Source organism: Vulpes lagopus, chromosome 1, assembly GCF_018345385.1.
Source record: "Vulpes lagopus strain Blue_001 chromosome 1, ASM1834538v1, whole genome shotgun sequence".
Lineage (NCBI taxonomy): Eukaryota > Metazoa > Chordata > Mammalia > Carnivora > Canidae > Vulpes > Vulpes lagopus.
In genome coordinates, this window is record NC_054824.1 from 123,813,317 (window position 1) to 123,840,493 (window position 27,177).

At 36.2% G+C, this 27,177-nt stretch overlaps 2 protein-coding genes across 2 annotated transcripts in view; both read left to right on the plus strand.

Annotated features, from left to right (window-relative positions):
- The window catches only part of TAF4B (TATA-box binding protein associated factor 4b), a 126,009-nt gene that overhangs the window by 93,712 nt on the left and 5,120 nt on the right, over nucleotides 1-27,177 (plus strand). The window contains exon 14 of the mRNA XM_041726875.1: nucleotides 3,670-3,780. Within this exon, the coding sequence (XP_041582809.1) occupies nucleotides 3,670-3,780 (111 nt within the window). The remainder of the gene's footprint in view (nucleotides 1-3,669; nucleotides 3,781-27,177) is intronic.
- On the plus strand, nucleotides 12,528-18,210 carry CDX4 (caudal type homeobox 4). The gene is given in 4 exon segments (XM_041723565.1): nucleotides 12,528-12,578; nucleotides 17,454-17,823; nucleotides 17,826-18,002; nucleotides 18,005-18,210. Coding segments are annotated over 4 exon segments (804 nt in total).

Genomic DNA, 27,177 nt, shown 5'->3' on the forward strand with positions numbered 1-27,177 from the left:
TATTTTTTTTAATTTTTTTTAAAATTTTTATTTATTTATAATAGTCACAGAGAGAGAGAGAGAGAGAGGCAGAGACACAGGCAGAGGGAGAAGCAGGCTCCACGCACCGGGAGCCCGACGTGGGATTCGATCCCGGGTCTCCAGGATCGCGCCCTGGGCCAAAGGCAGGCGCCAAACCGCTGCGCCACCCAGGGATCCCCCAAATACCCATATGTTTTAGATTTTATACCTAAGTTTCCAGTTGTACCTTAGTGGTATTTAGAAATGATAATTGTGTGTTCACCTTGCATCTTGCAACCTTGCTAATAAATTCATTTATTATTCCTAGGAGGACTTTTATTTTTGTTTTTATAGCTGACTTGAGGTTTTCTGTTTAGATGATCATGTCACTTTCAATCCTATTTCTACCCGCAAGCCTCTAACTCAGTGCCTGTTTTTACTGAACTCGGCTTACATATCATCTTTCCCCACTTGTGTATGCCAAATCTGCATTAATGCCCAGAATGTTCCTCTGTTCTGGTTAAAAATGCCTAGTTTTTCTCTATTGTGCTGGCCAAGATACATTGTTTTTGAGAAAGTTTGTTGTACATAGGGCAGACCAAAACTATGGTCAGTTTCAATTTTTGTTAGAGTTTTGCAAAATTTTAAAACATTGTGAGATTTCAGAAAACCAAAGTATAATTTGCAGAGTGGGAGAAAGAAAGTGTTTGACTACATACATATGTATGGAAATTTGATGACAGAGGCAATTTAAAAACTTTTTATTTGTCGTGACTATCTAGAAGACACCATTTTTCTCCAGAGAAAGATTTTAAAATATAACTCACTGTTTGATTTGTGCTGTAGGGTAGGTTAACTAAAATTGTATTTTGTAATATAGAAGTTCCAGATTGTGACAGAATCAGATTCTAACACTATGTATTTTATTTAAAAGGCCAGCACCAACAAAAGATAGTTTCTGACCCCTGAAAATAGCTTTCTAGCAATTTATATATAAGTAAACCTGCAATTTAGAAGATGGAATTTTGCCCTGTAATTTGTGAAGCAAATGAAGAATTGTTCTCCTTTTTTTTTTTCAGTTGTGTTTTCTTCTTTACTAAAGACTCAGTTACCTATGCTTTGTTTTTTATCTTTCCTCTAATATTATAAAATAATCTGAATGATCTTTACTTTGTATTTCATCCAATTTTCATCCTGCTTCTTCTTTAATATGTTCAAAATTTGGTCAGTGCTCTCTTTAAAAGAATATTCTGTGTGTGTGTGTGTGTGTGTGTGTGTGTGTGTGTCTAGTTCCTCAACAGATTACTTTCAGTTGGTTATCTTGGAGCCTGATCTTGTTTGAATATTTGTTTAGCAACCAGTGCCAGGTTCTTTCTTCCTTTCCCTCCACAGTCATAAGATTTTGATGGTAATTGAACATTCTTCCTCTTCTGAAGAAGCTTAAGGACCCATGAAGTAATATTTTATTTTGACTTGGTTATTATTTTTTTTCATGAATACCCATTTGACACTCACCTGCCTTCATGAAATGATGCTCCTTCATGCATTTATTTTCTAGTTTTAATGTCTTATTTATCTGCCTTTTGATAGGGCATTTTTCATGAGTATATAGTTTAGTACACACATACTAAATAATACCTTGTAGGCTTGGATATTCTGAGTTAATTATGATAAAAACTGTACAGCAAAATAATTCTTTCAGTTTTTTTGTTTTCAGTTGAAAACCTGAATAGAACAAATTCTGACCCTCTCTTTTTTTTAATTTCAAGTTTTTATTTAAATTCAAGTTAACATATATGGTAAATTTGGTGTAATACTCAGTGCTCATCAAAACAAGGGCCCTCCTTAACACCCATCACCCATTTAGCCCATTCCCCCACCTATCTTCCCTTCATCAACCCTCAGTTTGTTCTCTAGGTAAGAGTCTCTTATGGTTTGCTTCCCCCCTCTCTTCTTTTTTCTTCCTCTTATCTGTTTTGTTTCTTAAATTCCACATGAGTGAAATCATGTGGTATTCATCTTTCTCTAACATATTTCACTTAGCATAATACATTCTAGCTCCATCCATGTCATTGCAAATGGCAAGATTTCATTCTTTTTTATGGCTAAGTAATATTTCTTGTTACACACCTATACACACACCCCATATCCTCTTTATTCATTCAGGAGTTGATGGACATTTGGATTCTTTCCATAGTTTAGCTGTTGTTGATAATGCCCCTTTGAATCTGTTTTTAGCCATTCTGACAAGTGTGAGGTAGTATTGCATCATGGTTTTGATTTGTATTTCCATGATGATGAGTTATGTTGAGCATCTTTTTGTGTCTATCAGCCATCTCTCTGTCTTCCTTGGAAAAATGTCTGTTCACGTCTTCTGTCCTTTTTTAACTGAATTACTTGTTTTTTGGGTGTTGAGTTTGATAAGTTCTTTATAGATTTTGGATACTAAACTTTTATTACATATGTCATTGCAAATATCTTCTCCCATTCCATCAGTTGCCTTTTAGTTTTATTGTTTCCTTCGCTGTGTAGAAGCTTTTTATCTTGATGAAGTCTCTATGGTTCATATTTACTTTTGTTTCCCTTGCCTCCAAAACATGTCTAGTAAGAAGTTGCTACAGCCAAAGTCAAAAAGGTTGTTGCTGCCTGTGTTCTCCTCTGGGATTTTGATGGCTTCCTGTCTCACATTTAGGTCTTTCATCCATTTTGAATTTATTTTTATGTATGGTCTAAGAAAGTGGTCCCAGTTCATTCTTCTGCATGTCACTGTCCAATTTTCCCAACACCATTTGTTGAAGAGACCATCTTTTTTCCACTGGATACTCTTTCCTGCTTTGTTGAAGACCATATAGTTGTGGGTCCATTTCTGGGTTTTCTGTTCCTTTCCATTGATCTATGTCAGTTTTTGTGCCAGTAACATAATGTCTTGATCACTATAGCTTTGTAATATACCTTGACGTCTGGAATTGTGATGCCTCTGATTTTGCTTTCTTTTTCAAGATTGCTTTGGCTATTGGGGGTCCTTTGTGGTTCCATGCAAACTTTGTATGGTTTGTTCCTTCTAGCTCTGTGAAAAATGCTGATGTTTTCTTAAGCTCTTAAAGCATGTCTTCCTTAGTAAAAGAAAGAGGGGGAGATGAATACATGTATAATTTTAATTTTCATATTCTATTATAGTAATTAATATATACTTTTCAATGTGGTTGTGAGCATTAGTTTTTAAGGAAGTAGTTTGTAAATCATACAGCATTGAACTGTTTCCTATGAAACACAAAACCTGTCTTTATTTTCAAGTAATTTTTCTTTTAATCTGAAAAGATTGATTGTAGTTTGGCCAATTTCTCTCCAATTTACTGTGCAATATATTTTTTAGGCATTTCTCACCTGTGATTAACAATAAATTAAGCTCTAGATGCCTTTCTTTTCTTGTTTTTCTTCTATTCTATACTTCTTCCTTACTTAAATTCTGCCTCTTCTGTTTATAGATTCAGGACTAAAGAGTTTGTTGGAGTAAAGAGATCAGGAAATGATATGCTTTTGGCTATTAGGGGAATCTTTTATACTGTAACTTATTTGATGAAGAACATAGAAGTAGGATTAGTGATCGATTTTTTCTCCCTTCTGAGCATGCCTGTGCGTAACCATACTTTTTTTTTTTCCATCTTCTAGTTACAACAGTTGGAGCTTGCGCAGATACAGCATAGAGATGCTAACCTCACAGCTCTTGCAGCCATTGGACCAAGAAAGAAGAGACCACTAGAATCTGGGTCTGGAAGTGAGGTATTAAAGTCATGTTTGTTACTTTATTTTTCATGCCAAGATAGCAAGTCAGAAGGATGCAAAGGTATATAGATAGTTTACCCCCTCTACCATGCTTGTGTGCCAAATGCTTGTTAAAATTCTCCTTTTCCTGTTTTGTAAAATCTTCATTTTCCTTGGTTTTTAGGATATATATCACCTTGAACTACTCCTTCCTGCTGATTACCTATTTTACACCTCTTCCTGTCCTCCATCTCTAGTCATGCTAAGTCTCATTATCTCAATATTTTATTTCTGTACATTCTTTCCAGGGGTCTTCCTGCTGTGTATCTAAATATCACTCATCTCTTAAGCTCAAATTTACCCTCTTTATTTATTTCATGAACCCCAACTGTTCATTTCCTCATTGACTTCTTGTCTCAGTACATAATGTGTTTGCATGGCAAATTATTCACTGTTCCTTATATGATGCATATTTTTTCTTTGTAAGACTTAAAATTTTTTGAACAAGACTGTAATTCTATCCATTGGTATTCCTCCACAGAATCAGGCACTTATATACTCAATAAAAATCATTAATTGTTTGATTAGCACCAAGGAAGGATCTTACATCTCTAGAGCAATATTTGATGTAATGGTAGATTTACAGATCTATCATCAGGATGAGAGAGAGGTATGGTAAGAGCCCTAAGATAGGGTCAGCAATAAGAGTCAAGGCTCATCTGTAAAATTGCGGTGTAAAATTTAAATGTGCTTTGAGACAAATTCCTCTCTAGCATTGACCCTGAACACTGACAGTTCCTGAATGAATGATAATCATCCCAATAGAAGGATTTAAAAAATCAGTTGTTTTTCATTATAAATGTAGTGAATGCGATGTGTTCGCATCCCCCCCCCAAAACCACAGTGTAAAAACATTTGAAAAATAAATGCTTCCTCCATAGACTTCTAGTCCCCCCATCTCTTGCTCAAGCAGATGTCTCCATTATTAAGATTTTAACATAGCCTTCCAGAAATTTGTTATGAATATGGACATGTATCTCATAGGTGTTCACAAATCCATGTTTGATTTTGTTTTTACTTAACTGGGACCAAAATATAGTTATTGGTTTGGGTTGTTTCTTTTCTTTTTTTTTTTTTTTTTACATTAAAATTGATTTGTACCTGCTACAAACAGCTACAAACATGTTACTTTTGAAACCTTTGCCCACCCATGCCTGGAACAGAGTTTTCCAAAACTTGGGCCATTTGTGGCTTCATTCCCCTGCCTGGGCAGCTGTTCTTCCTGTAACTCAGTCCCCTGTTCTCTAGTCACTGTGGGGCCTGCAAATTGTAGCAAATGGTGTTGGCATTTAGGCTCTGTAACAATCAGGTCCCTGGTGACCTGGAAAGCAGCAATGAAGGAACTTAGCTGAATCTTCTCATTGGTGCCAACAGAAAGTCTGTACTCTATGTCTGCCACTTTGGTCAATAACTGAAGATGGAAAATCAACTCTGTCCACAAACAAGTGTATTTTTGTTAGAATATCATGTAGTGCCAACCCATTCAGCATTTTAAACTCTGCAATATTTCTGTAAGCTGTAGTGAAGTCCTTTTTTTTTTTTTTTAATTTTATTTATCCATCTGACAGAGGGAGAGGGCAAGCAGGGGGAGGGGCAGTCGGAGAGGAATAAGCAGACTCCACACCAATCGTGGAGCCCAATATCAGGCTCAGTCCCAGGACCCTGAGATCATGACGTGAGGCAAAACCAAGAGCCGGACACTTAACTAAGCTACCCAGGTGCCCAATAATTTTAAGTGTTTTTTTTTTTTTTTCCTTTATGTTTCAATCTGAGAAAGGTCATAGATTAGAGATCAGGGGAAATGTATTCTTGGTATTCAAATAGATATAAAATCAGTTTATATCTACTGGAGTTAAAATGCAAAATTACTGATTTTTAAATTTCAAAACAGATGTGTGTGTCCTGACTTGTATATAAATATATTGAATAGTATGTTTGCTTGGTGTTTCTTTAGTTTTGAGAATTTGGGTATGTATACTTTCCCCTGTATTTCTTGGACTCTAAGCTTCGATAGTTGTCAGATTTTACTATATTATATAACAGCCAGTACTTTAAGTAATACTAACCTAAACTAAAAATACCCATTTTAACGAGCTGCTGACGTTTTAGTATGATCTGTATTTTGAAATAAGTTAAAGACTACTTTTTTGTTGATTTTTGTGTTTTAACTTTAAAGGCAATTTTCTTTAAAAAATGGTAAACTGGAGAGAAGCCTATTTTATGTTCTTTTGATGTTTAAGTTTATTGCTCATTTATTTGCCCTTCCAATAACTTAAATTGCATGAATCGGGACTGTTTAATACCCTTTTTTTTATTATTCATTTGTTTTACTCCCTCACAAATAACACAAAAATGACATATGATACATTTTTATTTTTAATATTCTATTACCTTGGAAACCGAGGCTTTACATTCTGTCTGCTAGATTTACCTGTTAGATTTAAATTTCTTAGAATAAGCATATAATCCCAGAGAGGAGTGAGGTAGAGTCTGGTTCTTTGAAGAGTAATTCCTTAGTTCAGATGCAGTTTCTTGTCTACACTAAAAGTTCAGAAAAGTTTGTTGGTAATAAATCAAAAGTAATAATAAATTTAGAGAAATTAGTTTTAGACTTTTGTCCTTTGGTACTTTTTTCTGTTATGTAAAATCAAAATTGTCTCTTATCCTTAAAAAGATTTATTTGTGCAATTTATATATTAAACTGGCCTCTTATAGATTTGATATTCTCAGGAGTCTTGAACAAGTTGAATAGCGTCAGCTACTATCTGCTTCTGTTACCCTGGCAAAGAGCAGCAAGTACCAAATATCACTTTGGGTCAAATATTTGTTGACATTAAAAAATAAACCTGGTGACATTAAAAACAGAGGAAAATAGTTAAAATTTACTACTTGGGAGTACTTGAATTTGTCCTTAATTTACTGCTATAGTTTGAAGTTTTATTTATGTGGTGTGCTGTGTGTGTGTGTGTGTGTGTGTGTGTGTGTGTGTGTGTGTGTATGAAATTAGCTTTTAAATTAATAATAGGCTATATAGGGACACTTTGGTGTCTGAGTTGGTTAAGTGTCTACCTTAGCTCAGGTTCTGGGATTGAGCCCCACATCGAGCTCCCTTCTTAGTGGAGAGCAGACTTCTCCCTCTCCTATTACCTCTTCCCATGCTTGTGCACATGCATACACCTGTGTTCTCTCTCTGTAAAATAAATAAAATCTTTTTTAAAAAATAGACTGTACAGATACTTACACAGTAAATTAGGACCCACTTTAAGATTTAGTGTTTGCATGTTTGTATTGTTTATGTGTATTGCTTAAGTGATGTGTTTGGGGTCCTTTGGAATATTAAAACATTAATAACTTTATTTCCTGTATTAATTTTAGATCCTTGAATTAGAAAAGATCTTTTTTCCTATTAGCAATATTTTTAGATAGTTCATGTAGCTTATCAATGATCCGACATTCATGACAATATTTCTCAATTTTTGTTGAATATAAAGATAGGTTTTATTTTGACTTTATAACATATATTAAAAAATCACATCATTATATGTAAAAGCACTTTTGGAGCTATGAAAGTAAAAATTTTTGAACATCTGCATGCAGTTTTACTTACAGTGCTTTTTTTTATAAACATAAATGAAGACTCCTGAGTATATTAATTATTCACTTGGCTTGAAATGGTGATATTTCTTTGTTTTTTAAATTTAATTTAAATTCAATTAACATATAGTATATTATTAGTTTCAGAAATAGAGTTCAGTGATTCATCAGTCTTCTGTAACACCCAGTGCTCATTACATCGCGTGCTCTCCTTAATGTCCATCACCCAGCTACCCTATGCTGATTTTTTTTTTTTTAATTAAGTGGTTATTGTACCACATCAGTTACATGGTGCTTCTAGTATTGATGTGTCTGGTATATATTACTTAAAATAGTGTTCATTTGCTAACCAGAATAAAAAAATTATCCAGTAGATAGTATATTCTCTTTCTGTCAAGAAGCAGGATAGAGCCCTACCCTGTAAAATTTTTAACTCTTGAAATAAGAGGAGAAAGGACTTTTATGAAACTTTGCTTAGCAACAAATTAGAAAATTTGAAATCAAAATTAAGGTTATTGACATGAAAGTACACAGGCTTAATCTTTATGTTCTTGAGGAGCACAGGTAGTGCCATTCTTCATCTCTTTTCTTTTTTGCCAGGCTCCAGGGAAACCATAACTTTCTGAAGTGTGTATTGTTATCTTTTGTCACTGACTTAGTACAGATTTAAAAATACTTATCGTCATCTAACATTTTCTATAAATGTCACATAAATTCACTGGAATTTAGAGTATGTTATTACTGTAGATAAAGAAACAGCTCATATTTTGAGATCTTTTTTTAAAATGTTATTTAGCTCACACTTCTATAAACAAATCTGCTGCTTTTTCATAAATAACTTAAACATAAATCTAAATTACAGTTGAATCTTTTAAATTTTCCCGAGATTTAAAGGTTGACTCTTTGTCAGCTATGTTTAGGGACTTCTTGTGAAATATGTTGAATTGCACATTATGGGTTTATCTTTCCCTCTTCCCAAATTTCCCGTAAATGTTAGTAAAGGAGTGGAAAACATAAATACACAAGAATAAAGAAGAGAGGAGAAAACAGTAGTAAGAGTATTTAGTAGTATATGAGTTGAAATTGCCTACAGACTAGAGGCATTCTTTCTGAAAAAAGTAACTAACCAAGAAAAGAGGCTTTAAATATTAACTTTTAAATATGAACATATCAGTGAGAATAGCCACATGTAAGGAAACCTCTTACATAAAAGATTAAGAGGAGAATCTGGAAGAAAAGGCACAAAGCAGTGGGAAACTGGAAAAAAATTTAAAAAGCAGCAGAATGTGTTGCAACCATGAAACAAGAATAGAAAGCTGTTTTTAACAAGGACTGGAAAAAATGAAAAACCTCTTGGAAATTGAAAGTATGAAAGCAGAAATAAATGATAGAAGGGTTAGAAGTTAAAACTTAAGATCAATCCAAACAAGTATTTAAAAAAAGAAAAAAAGACATAGATGGTATGATGGATTTGTATTATGTCAAATTTACTAAGCTGGAGGTGCATGTCCCAGAATTCCTTTTCTTGCATACTGTGAGCAGTGAGGCATTTATTTTAATTTTGCAAGGTGGAAGTGAAACTGCAGCCATACTTATTTTCAGAAGGTTGCTGTGGACACTGGAAACTCTTGCAGTTCACAAATGTTATTGGCATGGGAGAGCCACAGGGCTCCTCAGCTTCCCCCATATCCTCTCTCTTGGCTTCTCCAAACCTTGGGCCAGGCCTAGCAACAGCTGAACATAAACTGACCAGGTTCATAATTACTTAGGGCCAAATCTCTGTTATAAAACCCATATTCTGTATCATTCTTGTGTTCTCTGTTCAAATGCTGATTGATACATCTGTATCATAAGTAGTTGTAAAGGAACAGTAATGTAATGATGGGTTCCTAAATTAGTTCTAGGTTTTCCAGAATGGGTTCATGAGTCTAATTAGGGTCAAAAGTATTTAATGGCCCTATTTTAAGTGTCAAAGGAGACATTGGTGATCCATGGCATACTGTAGCAAAATAGTTATTTTATCAGCTGTAGACTGTAATAATCAAGTGCCCATAGAAGGCTTTCAGAGACCAAGTATTTACTGCCACAGAACATTGTAACATGAAAATAAGAATAATAGTTCCCTTCAAAGTACACTGGGGAATTTAGGGAAAGAAAGGCTTTAGATTCTGAGCTCAGAGTCCACATAAGGGAGTAAAGCCTCTGTGATTGCTCTAAAAGAAACCCTTATCTCTTGTAGCCAAGGGCAGAGATTTCTGAAAACTAAACCCAAAGTCTAATCCTGCAGGTGGCTGAGTTACAATACAAATTGAATTTCTAGTTTTGTGGTCTCTTGTGTTAAGGTTACATTGGGAAACAATGGAAAACTAAAAGTTGGGGTGGGAAATAATGGGTAGATTCCAGTGAAGCTGGGTACCTTGGACTCCCTAGGTCTGCCTAGCCACCTTTACCAGTCATGTCTCTGTCTGAGGGCGGTCAGTCTCCTGAGGAATCTGTAATGGCTTCCCCTAAGGTTGTAGCCTTTTATTCAAAGACTGCTGATCTCCTTCAGGACCTACTCTCACCATTTCTAATTGCTCTTATACCTCTGTAACCCCACTTCCAACAGCCCCAGAGCATGAGGGATGTACCTACTAGGTGTTACCCATGAGGAAGTGTGAATAATTTTGCCTGTTATTACCTGGGGAATGCTGTAAGAAGAATAGAGCAGAAGGCATATAAAATTGGATCAGGGTGACGGTATTGATAAGGGCTCATAAGCAAATATTCCAGATTGAAGGTACTAGGTCAGAGGGCTATGAATGGCTCTAACAGTTTGCTTCATTGATTGAAAACTAAACTAAAAAGTGGCCTAAACTACATAAAGTTGAAGATAGATGCTAGAACTTTGTTTTTATACTGTAGAGGAACTTATCCAAATATTTAAGGAGATTAAAATGCTGGAGTGGGTTTTTCTTTTTTTAAAGATTTTGTTTATTTATTTGAGAAAGAAAAAGAGAGTACAAGCAGAGGGGAGGAGCAGAGGGAAAGGGAGGAGCAGACTGCCTGCTGAGCAGGGAGCCCAATCTGGGGCTCCATCCTAAGACCCCGGGATCATGACCTGAGGTGAAAGCAGATGCTTAATGTACTGAGCCTCCCAGGCACCCTGAATGGATTTTTCATTTAAAAACAGGGGATCCCTGGGTGGCTCAGCCGTTTGGCGCCTGCCTTTGGCCCAGGGCGTGATCCTGGAGTCCCGGGATCGAGTTCCGCATTGGGCTCCCAGCGTGGAGCCTGCTTCTCCCTCCTCCTGTGTCTCTGCCTCTTTCTCTTTCTCTCTCTCTCTCTCTATGTCTATCATAAATAAATAAATAAATCTTTAAAAAAATAAAAATAAGAAAAATAAATAAAAACAACAACGGGATCCCTGGGTAGCTCAGCGGTTGAGCGTCTGCTTTCGGCTCAGGGTGTGATCGTGGAGTCCTGGGGGATCGAGTCCCACATCAGGCTTCCTGCATGGAGCCTGCTTCTCCCTCTGCCGGTGTCTCTGCCTCTCTCTGTGTCTCTCATGAATAAATAAAATCTTTAAAACAACAACAAAAACAACCATACACGTCCCCTGGGTTAGTCTAGGGAATACTCCTTTTCTCAGGACTCTAAGAAATACATTCATGAGGAGAGCCACAACAGCCTTCAAGATCTATGTTGGCTGTTTGTTTTTTTTTTAAGCCATTAATGAAAGGACAATGTGCCATCAAATTAGGATCCTTGAATTCATCAGAAGTAATGGAATCCCAGGTGAGAGAGACAAGTACTGGCACTTAATTGCAGGAAACAAAGGAAGAAGGTGTGGTTACTGTAATGGTCAGTGAAACCAAAGCAGTAATCAGAGAAGTTTGAGTTGCAGAGATTTTTGACATGGGATAGTTGGTCATAGTTTCCATACAACTAAATAGATGGGAAAGCTTGTGAATTATTCATTGATTTCCATAAACAGAAGAGCTCTAGACGCTGGGGAACAAAAGTATGACTTGGATGATCTTAATAAAGAGTTTATAGCTCCTCAGCCCATCCCTAGACTTAAGCCACACAGATCCAAGAACCTTTAAATGAAGGGAAAGCCAGGTCCTGGCATACAGCCAAAATTTATGCTGTTGATCGTCTTCTAGGCTTCCCCCAAAGACCTGTGACTATTTATTAAAGTAATGGAGGGGGATCCCTGGGTGGCGCAGCGGTTTGGCGCCTGCCTTTGGCCCAGGGCGCGATCCTGGAGACCCGGGATCGAGTCCCACATCAGGCTCCCGGTGCATGGAGCCTGCTTCTCCCTCTGCCTGTGTCTCTGCCTCTCTCTCTCTCTCTATGACTATCATAAATAAATAAAAATTTAAAAAAAAAAAAAATAAATAAAGTAATGGACATTGGAGAATGATAAACAATTAGGCTTTGGAGGGGTTGCTGAATATTGGGTCAGAATGTTATGAATTCTAGAATACCCAAACACCACTGTTTTCTATCAGTCCGTGGAGTTTTGGCTTAGGGCCACCTAACAGTGAGCCCAATGTGGTTGTTTCCATATTCTTGGAATGCATAATTAGAATTCAACAGAGATCCCACTTTAGTTTACTGACTTGTGGAAGTGAGGGAAAGTCTTTTGAAAGCTACTAGAGTTTTATCTACCTACCAAGATAGTACACTATTACCTAGAGGGATTACAGAACTACCATTAAGAATTTGAAAGATGCAGAAGTGTTAATTACAATCACATCCCTATTCAACTCATCTATTTGGCATTGAAGAAGACAAATGGGTCTTGAAGAATGATGGTGAGTTATTATAAACTTAATCAGGTGGTGGCTTCAACTGCATTTGTGCCAGGCAGGGTTTTGTTGCTGAAACAAGTCCATGCAACCCCTAGCAGTTGGTGTGCAAATATTGATCTGGCATATGCTTTTTTTCCTATATATTTATTAGTAAAACCCATCAGAATTTGTTTGCTTTCAACCGGTGGGGTCAGTAATATATCTCCACTAACTTATCTCAGAACTCTCTTGAGCTTTCTGTCATAAGCTAGTCTGCAAGGACCTGGAAAACCTCTCCCACAGGACATTATGCTGATCCATCATATTGATACCATGCCGATTTGCTCTGGTGAGCTGGATGTAACAATTCCTATTGACATTTTGGTAAGGTGCATATATGCCAGAGGATGAGGAAAATTCCCACAAAAATTCAGGTGCCTGTTACCTCGGTGAACTTTCTAGGAGTCCAATGGTTTGGATTATGTCGGGGTACCTCTTCCAAGGTAACAAAAACAAAAACCTCTGCTATATCTAGTTGACTTCTCTCATCACAAAGAAAGGGGCACATTTGGATTTTAAAGGGAACATCTACCTCATTTGACCTGAAATGGAGACTGTCCCCCTCCCACAAATCTTTCTCTACTCATATCCAAAGCCTACCTCTTTTACCTAGTGCCTGGAATCTATTCTGTCTGCTTTCTCTATTTTATATTCAGTGGGTTCTTTTCTGTCAATGCCTCTAAGGTCCCTTTATTGTCCCTGTCACTTATACCTTTTGATTCCTTAGATTGGTGATTTCATTAAAAAGTGCCTCTATAAAGTAAATTTTCATATTTAAAATTTTTGTTTTCATCAAGATAGAAAATATAGAGAAGGAAATTAAGCTATCCACATCCTATCACATTTTTACAAAATTCACAGTATAGAAATATTGGTAGCTTACTTTTTTACTTAATGATATCATATATACCTCTTATCCATGTCATTAAATGTTTTTCTACAAATTTCATTGGCATACTATAATTTATCCATTTCTCATTGGAGATGTTTTAATTTCTAATATAATGCTGTATGAGCCTATTTATAATTAAATCTTTGACCATGGGTTTTGTTTTTTTTTCTTCCAGAAATAGAGCTGCAAGGTCAAATGAGTGTTTATTCAAGTTCCTTTTAAGTATTTACTGCCAATTGCTGTCCACCAAAATTGAACTAGTTTATATTTCCAACCAGCAATATATGAAAGTGTATGTTTATTAGTATCTCAATCAGTACTGGATATTGTTATTTTAAAACCTTTTTTTTAAAAAAAAAAAAAGATTTTATTTGTTTGAGAGAGAGAGAGGAGCAAGGGAGGGACACAGGGAGAGAAGCCGACTACCCACTGCGCAGGGAACCCAGCATGGAACTTGATCCCAATACTCCAGGATCACAACCTGAGCAGGAGGCAGATGCTTAACCAACTGAGACACCCAGGAGCCCCTGTTATTTTAAAACCTCAATGCCATTTGTTATGTATTAGTTTTTGGTTAATCTTCTTTCTATTCTCTATTCAGAAGAGATGGCATTTATATTCACTTATTCATTTATTTAGTCACCCAACTATGCTAGGTACAGTGGTGAGAATAGAACTAGGTCTCAGCTTGCTTGGAATTTATAATCTAAAAAAGTTACAGTTTTCTTTATGGCAGCTATGCTGGCTACATACACACTACTATGACCTAGTCTGCCTTACAACTGAGCGTGATTAGGAAAGAACTTGGAGTTTGTGATACGGGACACCAATGATGAACCTTATTAGCAGGGTGGGCCTTTTTTTTAGCAGTTAACCATGGATACTTGTGGTTAAACTGGAAATTAGAATAATATATATAAAATTACAAGTTATCTGTGAAGAGTTTCAGTGAACCTTTAAGATTCCCATGTCTTTTCCTCAGATATTGTTAAATTCCTCTGCATCATTAAGTATTTTGGTCACCATTCGTCCCAGGGCAAATAATGTTTTAAATGTAATATTTAAGGCTTTCTAAGTATTTTCTTTCCCATCCAAGCACTTTAATTATAGTTAGCATAATAATTGGCTTATGCTAAGAGAGATTATTTTTTTAACTTATCAAACTGTAAGATGATTCCTGTAAATTGTCAGGCTCCTAAGAAACAGTTTTTAAAAGTGTGCCTATATGCATACTGCTTCTGTAATTTACACTAGTATTACCCTCCTTAGATTTCTTGTAGTAGTCTCACATCACCAGTTATACTGTTATGCTTATTCCCTACTGTGCTAGTAGCTTTCTGTTTCAGCCTTGTATGAAGCTATTTGGTTCCAACTTTAGTGACTGTGCAAAGCAAGAATTGCCTGTGTATTGTAGGGCTGCCTATAATAAATATCAGGCCTTAGAGGGTTTTCCAAAGTGATAGATGATTGCTAATTAACAACAAACTAATGTTTATGGGAAAAGTGGTTGGTAATTCCTTTGCTAAGCATATCTTTCCATAGTTTAAATGACAGTTAATTTCTCTGTGAAATTCTCCCAAAGTAGACGCTCAAATTGTCAATAAATGTTACCAGTGAAAACCCAGGTTTTCTTGAAAAGTAATACATCTGCCTTAGGTATTATAACAGTACTTTCTGATAACATTTAGAGTATATTGTTGAGTTCCTGTTAATGTATTTTTCCCAAGAATTCCATAGAGTATTGAAAACAGTAAGTATAAGTTGCTTTCAGAATGTTTATTTGAACTTGTTTGTTTTGCCTACCAGATTGTGCCAATCTTTCAGATATAATTCATATACCATAAAATTTTAAAGTATACAGTTCGGTAGTTTTTAGTACATTCCCATGACTATGCAGCTGTCTCCATTTAACCCCAAAACATTTTCATCATTCCAAAAAGAAACTCCATAACCATTAGCAGTCACTCCCTCCCAGCCCTTTGCAACCACAAATCTCCTTTCTGGTCGTAAGAATTTGCCTATTCTGGACATTCAGTAAATGGAATTATATAATATGTGGCCTTTTATGTCTAGCCTCTTGACTTCACATGATGTTTTCAAGATCCATCCATGTTGTAGCATGTATCAGTACTTCATTCCTGCTTATGGCTGAATAATACTCCATTATCCATAAGTTGTATGGATACACCATATTTTGTTTATCCATTTATCAGCTGATTGTTTCTGTACTTGGCTATTATAAACAATGCTGTTATGAACATTCATATTCAAATTTTATTTCTTTTGTATGTATTCCTAGGAGTGGAATTGCTGGGTCATGTAATAACTGTTTGATTTTTTTTTTTAACATTTTATTTGAGAGAGAGAGAGTGAGAGCATGAGGGGCACAGGGAAGAGGGACAGAGAGAGGAGGAGAAGCAGACTCACTACTGAGCACAGAGCCCCATGTGGGGCTTAATCCCAGGACCCTGGGATTATAACCTGAGCCAAAGGCAGGCTTAACCAACTGAGCCACCCAGGTGCCCTATGTTGACTTTTTGAGAAACTGTCAAACTTCCTAACATAGCACTTGTACCATTTTACATTCCTACTTGCAATGCATAAGGGTTCCCATTTATCCACATAATGGTCAGCAGTTGTTACTACCTGTTTTTTGGTTTTATTTTGTTGTTTTTTTTTTAATAGTCATTCCAGTGGGTGTGAAGTAGATCTCATTATGATTTTGTTTTGTAATTCTCTGATGACTAATATGTTGGATATCTTTTCATTTCCCTGTTTGGTCATTTGTATGTTTACTTTGTAGAAATGAAATCCAGTCAATCTATCTTTTTCTTTCCTTGCTTTTGCTTTAGGTGTCCTATCCAAGAAATCATTGCCTAATTCAGTGTTACAGGATTTGTAACTAAGAATGTTACAGTTTTAGCTCATACATTTACATCTTTGATCCTTTCAAGAGTTCATTTTTGTATGTGTCGTGTGAGATGGGTTCAAATTCATTCTTTTGGTGTAGATATCCAGTTGTCCTGGCACAATATTTTGTAAAGACCATCCTTTCCCATTGAATGGTCTTAACACCCTTGTTGAAAATAAATTAATCATAAATGTATGGGTTTATATCTGGACTTTCTAGTCTATTGATGTATATATCTTTTCTATCCTTTTTTTTTTTTTTTAATATTTTCTATCCTTATACAAACACCACAGTGTCTTGACTACTATAGCTTTGCAGGAAGTTTTGAAGTCAGAAAGTGATTTTTTTCCAACTTGACTCTCTTGTTTTCAAGATGCTTTGGCTATTCTGGGTCATTTAAGTTTACATTTGTATCTTAGGATCATTTTGTCAATATCTGCAAAAAAGGTAACTGGAATTCTGATACAGATTACGTTGGATTTATAGATAAATTTGAATAGTACTTCTATGGGGGAAAGTAAGAAAGAGAATGAGAATCTCAAGCAGGCTTCATGTCCAGTGCAGAGCCCATTGCAGGGCTTGATCTCACAACCCTGAGATCATGACCTGAGCTGAAATCAAGAGTCGGCCACTTAACTGAGATAGAAGTAACCATGTTCCTTTGGGGGAAGTCTTGAGGAGGGAATAACTTTTAAAACTTCAGATGAACTTTCCACTTGTTTTTGAGATCAAGGTGTAATTTATTTACAATAAGATATGCTGGTTTTGGGGTGCCTGGGTGGCTAAGTCGATTGAGAGTCTGCTTTTGGCTCGGGTCATGATTCCAGGATGCTGAAATTGAGCCCTGAGTTGGCCTCTCTGCTCTCCCTTTGCCCCACCCCCCTGCTTATGCTCGCTTGTGCTCTCTCAAATAAATAAAATCTTAAAAAAAAAAAATACTGGTTTTAATTATAACCACGATCCCAAATCAAAATACAAAACATTTCTGTGATCCCAGAAAGTTCTGTCATGCCTTTTTTAGTCATGACCACCTCCTTCCAACCTTTACTCCACAGTTACTGTGATCTAATTTCCGTTACCGTAGCTTAGTCATGCCTGTTTTAGAACTTTGTGTAATTGGGAATCATGTGGTAATATACTTTTTTTGTTTTTAAATTTTCACTCTGCATATATGTTTTTGAGATTTTTCACATTGCACATGTCAGTACATTCCTTTTTAGTGCTGAGTAGTATTCTATTGTAATAAACGCTCCATAATTTATTCATTTATTGGACACGGGCTCTTTCTAATTTTTGACAAGTATAAATAAAGCTGCTATGAACTTCCCTGTAAAAGTCATTTTGTGGACATATATTTTCATTTCTCTTGGATAAATGCTGTTAAATCATAAGACAGACTGGTAGCAGTAGGAGTCCCCTGCCAGCCTCCAACTTCACAGCGGTGCCTGCCTATGCGCACTACATGGGTTATCCCCATATGCCCAGCGTGGATCCTCACGGGCCATCGCTGGGGGTCTGGGGTTCACCCTATAGCCCCTCTCGAGAAGACTGGAATGTGTACCCTGGGCCATCCGGTACAGTGGGCACGGTGCCCATGAACGACATGATCTCGAACCCTTCCGCTTTGGGCTCTCAGGAATACAGCAACTTGGGCCCTGCGGGCGGGGGAAGCACCAGTGGAAGCCTGCCAGCCCCAGCCAGCGGGTTGCTGTTCCCCATAGACACCGAAGCTGCAGATGCCAGTTCTCCCAACAGAAGCTGCCACAGCTCCATGCATGGATGTGAAAGACCGTGCAGGTGACCGGGAAAACCAGGACAAAAGAAAAGTATCGTGTGGTTTACACCAATGATCAAAGATTGGAGCTAGAGAAGGAATTCCACTGCAACAGATACATCACTTATCGGAGAAAATCAGAACTGGCAGTCAACCTCGGCCTTTCTGAAAGGTGAAAATCTGGTTTCAGAATTGCAGAGCCAAGGAGAAAAAGATGATCAAAAAGAAAATCTCCCAGTTTGAGAACAGTAGAAACTCAGTACAAAGTGATTCTGGCTCCATCAGCCCTGGGGAATTACCTAACACTTTTTTCACCACCTCATCTGCTGTTCATAGATTTCAGCCTATTGAGATACAGCCGGTCATAGTCTCTGAATGAAAGAAAGGCAAAGAGAAATGGAAAACCCCCTATCCCTTAGCATTGTCTTCTTGGTCTCTAAGATATCAGCAGGGGAGTAAGGACAGGATGTAATTTCTCCTAAGGCAGTACTCAGAACAAATGGATGTGGAATGGTTGAAGAGGTCACTTACTGTTAGAAACCATCCTCAGAAAACTCTTATCATATGCTATGTTATATGGCGGTCACTTAGGAACTTGATGGTAAACTATACAATTGAAAGCTCCAATCATAGGCCTTTGCAACTCTATTCACAATTTTGGAAACTTATTTATGAACCAATTATAAAAAACAGTTCAGACAGAAGGCACATTTGTGTATACGTACTTGTGCTATTTGATGCTGGGTGTATTCTTTTATGCTATCTGGAGGGGAAGAGTTAAGCAGAAATTTATCCAGCTGTAGCTACCTTTGCAAGTGATTAATTCAAAAGCTAACGGCATTTTCATAACAAGACAAATGTTTAAAAATCAGTAGGAGATGATTCTGAATCCATTACCACTGATTAATAAAAATAATAAATAGAAAAAAATCATAGACAGCTATATGGTTAATTTTATAACGAATTTTAAACCGTTTTTCAAATGGTTGTGCCATTTCACACTCCCTTTAGCAATGTACTTTTATTTTCATGATAGTATATTCTGGAAGGACAGAACGTTTTAACTTTGAAGTATAACTTACCATTTTCTTTTATAGTTACTGCTTTCTATATCCTAAAAAAAAAAATACCCATAATTTTGAAGATTTTTTTTGCTAGAAGCTTTACATTTTACATTTAAGTATTTTATCTTAATTTTTATGTCTGATCTGAAAGTTAGGGGTTGAGCCTAATTTTTTAATATACAAATATCTTGTTACTCCATCCCATTTATTGAAAAGACTTACTCCACTTATCATGACTTAATATTTAAAATCAATTAACTGTATATGCAGAAGTGCATATTCATACTTTATTCATTGATCTGTTTTTCCATACTTATGCCAATACTACAGTCTCTTGCTTACTGTGCTTACTAATAATTTTGAAATCTGATAGTCGAAATCCTCCAACTATGTCCCTTTTCAATAGTGTTTTTGACAATTCTGGGTCCTTTGCATTTTCCTATGAATTTCAGAATCATCTTGTCATTCTTAGAAAAATGTAAATATGTGTTAGGATGGCATTGAATCTGTAGATCAATTCGCAAAGAACTGACATCCTGACAGTATTGAGGCAATATGAGCTTTGTATATCTATCATTTTTAACTTCTCTCTGCAGTGTTTTAGCTTTCTCTTTAGAAGTCTTTCATGTCGGGATCCCTGGGTGGCGCAGCGGTTTGGCGCCTGCCTTTGGCCCAGGGCGCGATCCTGGAGACTCGGGATCGAATCTCACGTCAGGCTCCCAGTGCATGGAGCCTGCTTCTCCCTCTGCCTGTGTTTCTGCCTCTCTCTCTCTCTCACTGTGTGCCTATCATAAATTAAAAAAAAAAAAAAGTCTTTCATGTCTTTTATTATATTTACATATAGATACTATTTTCTTGATGCTATTGAAATGGTATTTTTTAAATTATACTTTTCAGTTTGTTGCTCATATAGCAAGTCTTGTATCCTCTAACCTGCTAAATTTATTTAGTTGTTCTGGTAGTTTTGGGTGTAAATTCCTAAAGAGTCGCTAAACAATCATGTTTACAAATCAAAATGGAGTAGTACTTCTTTCTTTCATTTATTTTTTCTTGCCTTAGAACACTAGCTAACATCCCCAGTACTGTCTTGAATAGAAATGGTAAGAGTGGACATCCTTGCCTTGTTTTTGAGTGTAGGGAAAACGTACTCAGTATTTAACCTTTAAGTATGACTTTGGGTGTAGGTTTTTCATAGAGGAAATTCTCTTCCTCATTGACTAAGAACATTTATAATGGTGGGTATGGAATTTTCCCAAAGCTTACGTGAATTTATCTGATTATCGTATGCATTTTCTCCTTTATTCTCATAATTTGGTAACTTGCATTTGTTTTTAAATTTTAGCCAGCTTTTTAATTAAGGGATAGATCCCAGTTGGTCACAGTATAAAATTGATTATACATATTCCTGGGTTCTGTTTGCTATTCATTCATTTTGTTTAGTATTTAAAAAATATATATGTTATTTATTTATTCATGAGAGACACAGAAAGAGAGAGGCAAAGACACAGGCAGAGACACAGAGGGAGAAACAGGCTCCATGGAGGGAGCCCGATGTGGGACTCAATCCTGGGAGCCCAGGATCACGCCCTGAGCCAAAGGCAGACGCTCAACCACTGAGCCACCCAGGTGTCCCTGTTTAGTATTTTTGTATCTGTGTTCATGAATGATACTGGTATATAATTTTATTTTGTTATAGTGTCCTTGTTAGTTTTTGTTTGAGTTATGCCAGTGTTCTTTCTTCCTTTTTTTTTTTTTTTTAATCTTTGTCTAGGATAGGTCTTATTTCCTCCTTAAATGTTTGATAGAATTTACCAAGGAAGCCATCTGAGCCAGGAGTTCTCATTGTGCAGGAAACCCAAACTAGATTTTTCATTTTGTGTGTGTGTTAGTATTTGAAAGTTGTGTTTCTCAAAGAGGTTTTGCATTCATCTAGGTTGTTGAGACATTGACAAAATTATTCATTGTATCTGATCGTTGTCTTTTAATGTCTGTGGTGATGTTATCTTTTCTTTCATTCCTGATACTGATCATTTGTGTGTTCTCTTTCTTCCTGATCAGTCTAGATAATGGTTCATATGTTTTATTGATCTTTTCCAAAAACTAATTTTTGGCTTTCTTTTTTCAAAAATTTTTGTCTATTTCCTACTTCACTGGATTTCTACTCCTATTTATTTCCTTTCTTCTACTTCCATTGAGTTTAACATTTTCTTTTTCTAGCTTCTTGAGATGAAGGTTGGGTATACATTTTTATTCTAATATAAACATTTAGTGTTATAAATTTCTGGTAGTTTGTGGGGGAGTGAAGCTAAAGAAGAAAAGTTCTGATATGTTAGGTATGTTGTGTTTTTATTATTGTTAAGTTAAAAAATATTTCCTAATTTCCTTTTTTGGTATCTTCTTTAAAATACAGACTGTTTAGAAGTGTGTTGTTTAATTTCAAATATTTGGTGTTTTCATTATGGTTAAGAATACATTCTGTGATTTCAATCCTTTGCAATTTATTGAGACTTGTCCTAGTATATTATATATCTTAGGAAATATTCTCTGTGCACTTGCAAATGATAAGTGTTCTTTAGTAAGTTGAATGAAGTGTCTATAAATCTTCTATATCCTAACGATTTTTTTTTTTTTTTTTTTTTTTTTGCTGCTTGTTTCTTTGGTTACCAAGAGACATTTGTTTGTTTTCTTTTCGTTTTTTAAAAAACTATGGTTGTACATTTGTCTATTTGTCAATCTTTGTTTCTTTTATTTAATGGTCCTATTATTAAATATAAACACATTCTGTCTTTCTGATGAATTTACCTCTTGTGTCATTGTGAAATTTTTTTCCTTTCTGGTAATATTCCTTGCCTTAAGGTCTTACATTGTTTAATATTATTATAGCCACACCAAATACTATTATCCTTCATATTTGGATTTATCTTTTATCTTTTTCTGTCCTTTTACTTCCAGCCCATCTGTGTCTTTATTTAAAATTGGTTTCTATGAATAGCATTTAATTGAGTTCAATTTGTGTCCACTCTGAAAATGTATTTGGAGTGTTTAGCCCATTTACATTTAATGTAATTTCACTGTGATTGATTTTGGGTCTATCATCTTGTCATTTATTTTGTTTGTCCCCTTTGTCATTTTGTTTCTCCTTTCCAGTCATCTTTGGAATTAATTATGTAGTATTTAGTGTGATGTTCTATATCCTCTGTTAGCTTTTAACTATCCTCCTCTTTATTTTTTTAATGGTTACTGTATGTATCCATTAAAAGGCATAGTAGATATCCTTAACTGACTGCACCTAACCTCTAATTAATACCACTTTACATAAGATGTGAAACCTTTTAACTGTGTAATTCCATTACACAATTCCCTCCCGTCCTTTGTACCATTGTTATCACCTTTTTTACTTCTACATATGTTTTATTTTTAATTTTTTTTACATATGTTTTAAACTCTAGCATATTGTCGTTACTTGGTCATGATCTTTTAAAGAGTTTATGAAAATAAAAAGTTATTTTATTTCTAGCATTTGTAATATTTTATTTTTCCTATAAATTCATATTTCTTTGTAATATCACTGTCCACTAGTCCTATGCAACTTACCAACTCTAGAATTACCATAGTTTTAAGTAAAGCTACTATTAATACTTAAATATAGTGGTAAATTTACCTTTAGTTGTTGTGAGGCACAACAACCTTTACTGATACTGTTGTAGCTTTTCTTAACATAAAGTCCTCCAAGGATAAAATCAAAGCTGATTGTGAAAGAAAAAAAAGTTAACAGACAGTCCTTTGAAGTTTTCATAAAATAATAGATTTGAGTTTGAATTTTCAGAGACTTTGTGTCTTAATTAAAGATTCAAGAAAATAACTGCAGTGTTAAAAGGAAAGTTATTACATTTCAGAGTTGATTATTTGGTAACGTATTGTTCTTGTCTGTTGTATTATTTGGTGAGCTGAAGCATTTTCTATTTGCAAGGAGTGACCAAAAATAGCCTTTTGAGCAAATTCATCTGGTGGCAGCTTGGTGGGGATGAGCGTGTGAGATATGTTATTAGGAGGCTAGGTAATACTTAAGAACAGGCCATCAAAGGACTTTACATTTTCTCCCAGATTTATTTGGCTTAAAGCGAAGAATAACAGCAGAGTCTTGATTACAAAGCCATACTATGGCTCATTTTCATTGTTAATTCACGTAAGCGATGTTATCGGGTGACATAGACACATCATCTGTGACATTGAATGGATACCAGGTAAGTGACAATCGCTGTATAAAATACAGCTCCAAAGTCCTTCCCCTCTAGCAAGTGAGAAAGTTAAAGTGGTAGTTGCATTATGCTGAATGCATGTGACAGAAGAATGAAATTCAGAGTACTACTGAAGTACACAGTACTGGCACCTGATCCAGACCCAGGCTAAGTTTGAGTTTCTAGTGCTGGGGAAACAGGTATCTGAACTGAATTTTAAAGAACTTAGTAAGGTGATATTACTTAGTAAGGTGATGTGATATAAGGACAGGACAGAGAGATTGGAAATGAGTTCAGAAGGAGAGAATTACCTGTCTTGGAGCAAAGAAGAAGAATATACTCTATGGCATGCTTAGTAGTTTGGGACAGAAAGAAGGAAATGAAGATGAGACTGGGTAGAGCTTTTGGTATGCTCATGGTTGACTGTGTATGTCATGCTCGGATACTTGGTCCTATAGATTTTTAGCTACTAGAGCATTTTGTGCAGGAAAACAAGTGTTATCTGGTTCTTTATAATTTCAGAAAGATCATTCCCATTCCAGTGTGAGCAGTATTAATACTGGAACTAGGGAAGTTGCTTAAGAAGGTTGTTGAAGTAATGTAGGCAAGAGATAATGGCAGTGAAAATACAGAAAGAAACAGATGGGGGCAGCCCAGGTGGCTCAGTGGTTTAGCGCCACCTTCAGCCCAGGGCCTGATCCTGGAGACCCGGGATCGAGTCCCACATCGGGCTCCCTGCATGGAGCCTGCTTCTCCCTCTGCCTGTGTCTCTGCTTCTCTCTCTCTCTCTCTCTGTGTCTCTCATGAATAAATAAAATCTTAAAAAAAAAAAAAGCAGCAAATGATTTGGAAACTGTTAAGAGGTAGAACTGATAAATTACAGATGGAATGTAGAGGAAGAAAGCGTTGAGGATGACATCCAATTTTCTGGCTTCGGCATTGGTGGTAAATGGTATTACCATTCCTTTAAATAAGAAAAAGGAGGAGAAAAGAATAACAGTTTGAAACATGAAAAATTTAGGATATATCCAGTTGGGGACTTCATTAGAAAATTAAACAATGGGGTCTGAATTTTAAGAAAGCATTCCTTTGGAGATAAAGAAGGGGGATTGTCATTAGCACATAAGAACCGGGCTTCTCTTTGTATCTCTCCTAATTACACAACTAGAATTAGAACTAAATGCCCATGATTACATGTCATATCAGTCTGTTTAAACATACTATTTCTACAAAATACTGTTGAATAATAGATATGTAGAAGTAACACAATTCTAGGGCGGAATATAACATGTAGGGTTGTCAATATTCAGAAATGACTTAAAAGTGATAAAATGAAGGTGATAAAAGCGGGAGCTCTGTTGCTTCAAAAGTTCTTCTCGTTGACCAGCAGAGGGCACTCAGTCCTGAAGCTCAGTATTTTTTGCTCTGTGCTGCCCTAAAGGCCTGGAAGCTCACGTCTTTCTAATATAGATTTTTAGTGCTCTTGTTACATAAGGCCATGCTGCCAGGATACTTTTATTTATCCTTGCTTTCAGGACTTCAAAGATACTTGATTTTTTTTTTTTCTGGAACCAGTCTTCATTGTACCCCCTGTTCCCATGTCTATTCCTTGTTTCTTCCCTGAAGTGTAAGACTTGAGTGATCACATTAAAAGCTGCCATGATACATGGGGTTAGGATAAAATCAGGTGCAGGGCCTGAGAAATGTGATGAATCTTTGCCTCTATTAAAATGTCCAATTTTTGTTTCTGGTTAATTATTAGGATTCAGGGACATCTTTGTGTTTTGTTAGTCTTCTGATCCAGGGAATAGAATGGAAGAAGTTGACATTAGCTTCTAGAAACAGTATTGATAAGCCTGGTTGGGTCTGTAAAGCATCAAGCTCCTTCAGTATTTGATTGGAGGAGCCTATGAAAAACTTCCTGGGATATATTTTTTTGTCCACCTACCACATGTCTGAAATGCCCATTAGTCTTTTTTTTTTATCATTAGGCATTCAGAGCTCCACTAAAACTCAAAGATTTCACTGGAAGGAACAAAGTAAATGTGGTAGGAGAAATTATTTAAGTTAGCTAGGAATTAAATATGGGCAGGAAGTTTATTATAATTAGTTTTAACCAGGGAATGTTAGGAAAGATCTGGAACTAGAATCATACTGTTTACTGTTTATAAACCTTCAAACCTTCCAACTGACTAATGAATTAGTTTATTATAAGAAGTGCTGGCATTTAAGAATGTATACTATATGCCAGGCATTGTCCTCATTTAAATCTCAAGACAACCCTATGAGATAATTACTATTAGTGTCCCTATTTTCCAGATTAGGAAACTGAGTCACAGAGCACTTAAGTAATTTGTCTGAGCTTGCTTATGGAGGAGACAGCCAGTACTCACTGCTGTTCAATCTTCCTATCATATGCTGCCTAACACAGTTCCTTGCCCATAATAGATGCCCAGTAACCCAGGTAACTTTTAAACTGTAGCAATGTGTGAACCAGCATGAAGCTGTGTTGCGGTGGATGGCAGCTTTTAGAAGAAGCCCATACAAAGTTACTGCAAACTTCAGCAGGATTCATGAAGCCCCCGGGCTCATAAGGATGTTATTTTTGCTTTTCAGTTACTATGGCAATAATAGAATTTAAGGAAATGTGGGGAAAAACGTAGATAAACTTTTTATTTTTTTTAAAGATTTTTATTTATTCATGAGAGACACACAGAGAGAGAGGCAGAGACACAGGCAGAGGGAGAAGCAGGCTCCATGCAGGGAGCCCAACGCGGGACTTGATCCCGGGACTCCAAGATCAGGCCCTGGGCTGAAGGCAGCGCTAAACCGCTGAGCCACCCGGGCTGCCCTTAGATAAACTTTTTAAAGGTTTTATTTCACATCACCCATTCCATTGACTTAAGGGAATAGAAATTCAGATAACTGGTTATTTTTAATTAGTGTTATTCTTAAAATGGAGTTATTTCTCTGAAATTGGTAACATATAGTATTCATTTTTTTCTTATTAGAGAAGAGTTCCTCAAAATAAAAGTAAGAAACTTTGTTCAGTGATATAACTGAACAGAGTAGTGAAGGCTAACTTAATTGACCTAGCAGTAGTAGAGTATGTGAGCATTTAGATCTGATTGTGATTTCAAGAATATCTGTTTTGCACTTGGTAACTGAATTGTTTCTTTCCTCTTCTTTGACCTTTCTCTTCCATTTTACCTCTTTTCATCCAGGTGAAGAATCCAAGTTAAGGAATATCTTCATGTAGAAAGATGATTGGGGGAAATAACCCTATTTCAGAATGAAATAGTATGTTGTCACAGGGTCTTCCCCCCCGCCCCCGCCCCGCATACAAATTCTGGTCTCTTAACCACATTAGTGTTCTTTGGCATTGATAGTGTAATGTAACCAGAAATCAATCCTGGACAACTTTGGGAAAGGGACTTGGTGAGGTGGGAGAAAATTAAAGCTGATGGTGAAAAGGCAGGTTTGAGTTTTTATGGCTTTAAGTTATATGTGCATGATCCATCCACTCTCTTGACCATGGATAATTGAGCAGTAGCTGATTCTGGCCAGGTCATTGTGAAACTGACAAGGCATCCCCAAACCATAAGCATAGGGATAAAAATGCTATATATTTGTATCCATGTTCAAGAAAGATTGACTTTCTTAAGTGTGTCGCTATTTGGGAGAAGAGGATGCTATCACCTTTGTAAAGTTGTGAATTATGAAAGACATTTCTGTTGGGTTACTGAATATCCCTTGGGGTTTGTTTCATTTATAACATTGCCTCAGGCCCTCTGCTACATCCTGTTGGAATGACCTTCTTTTCAACCCCGTGCTGGCAGCTGTAATATGGCTCTTTCTCCTGAATCCTTTTGGCTTGTCACATGACAAACATGAACTGTGACCCCTTTGTTCTTTACCCAGATGATTCGGTTTCTTTAATTTTTTTTCGGTTTAACATTTTTGCCTTACTTCCTTTTCTCTTTTTCCCTCTTTGCTCCCTTTTTTATTTCCTACCTAGACAAAGGTTTTTGTGGGTTTTGGGGA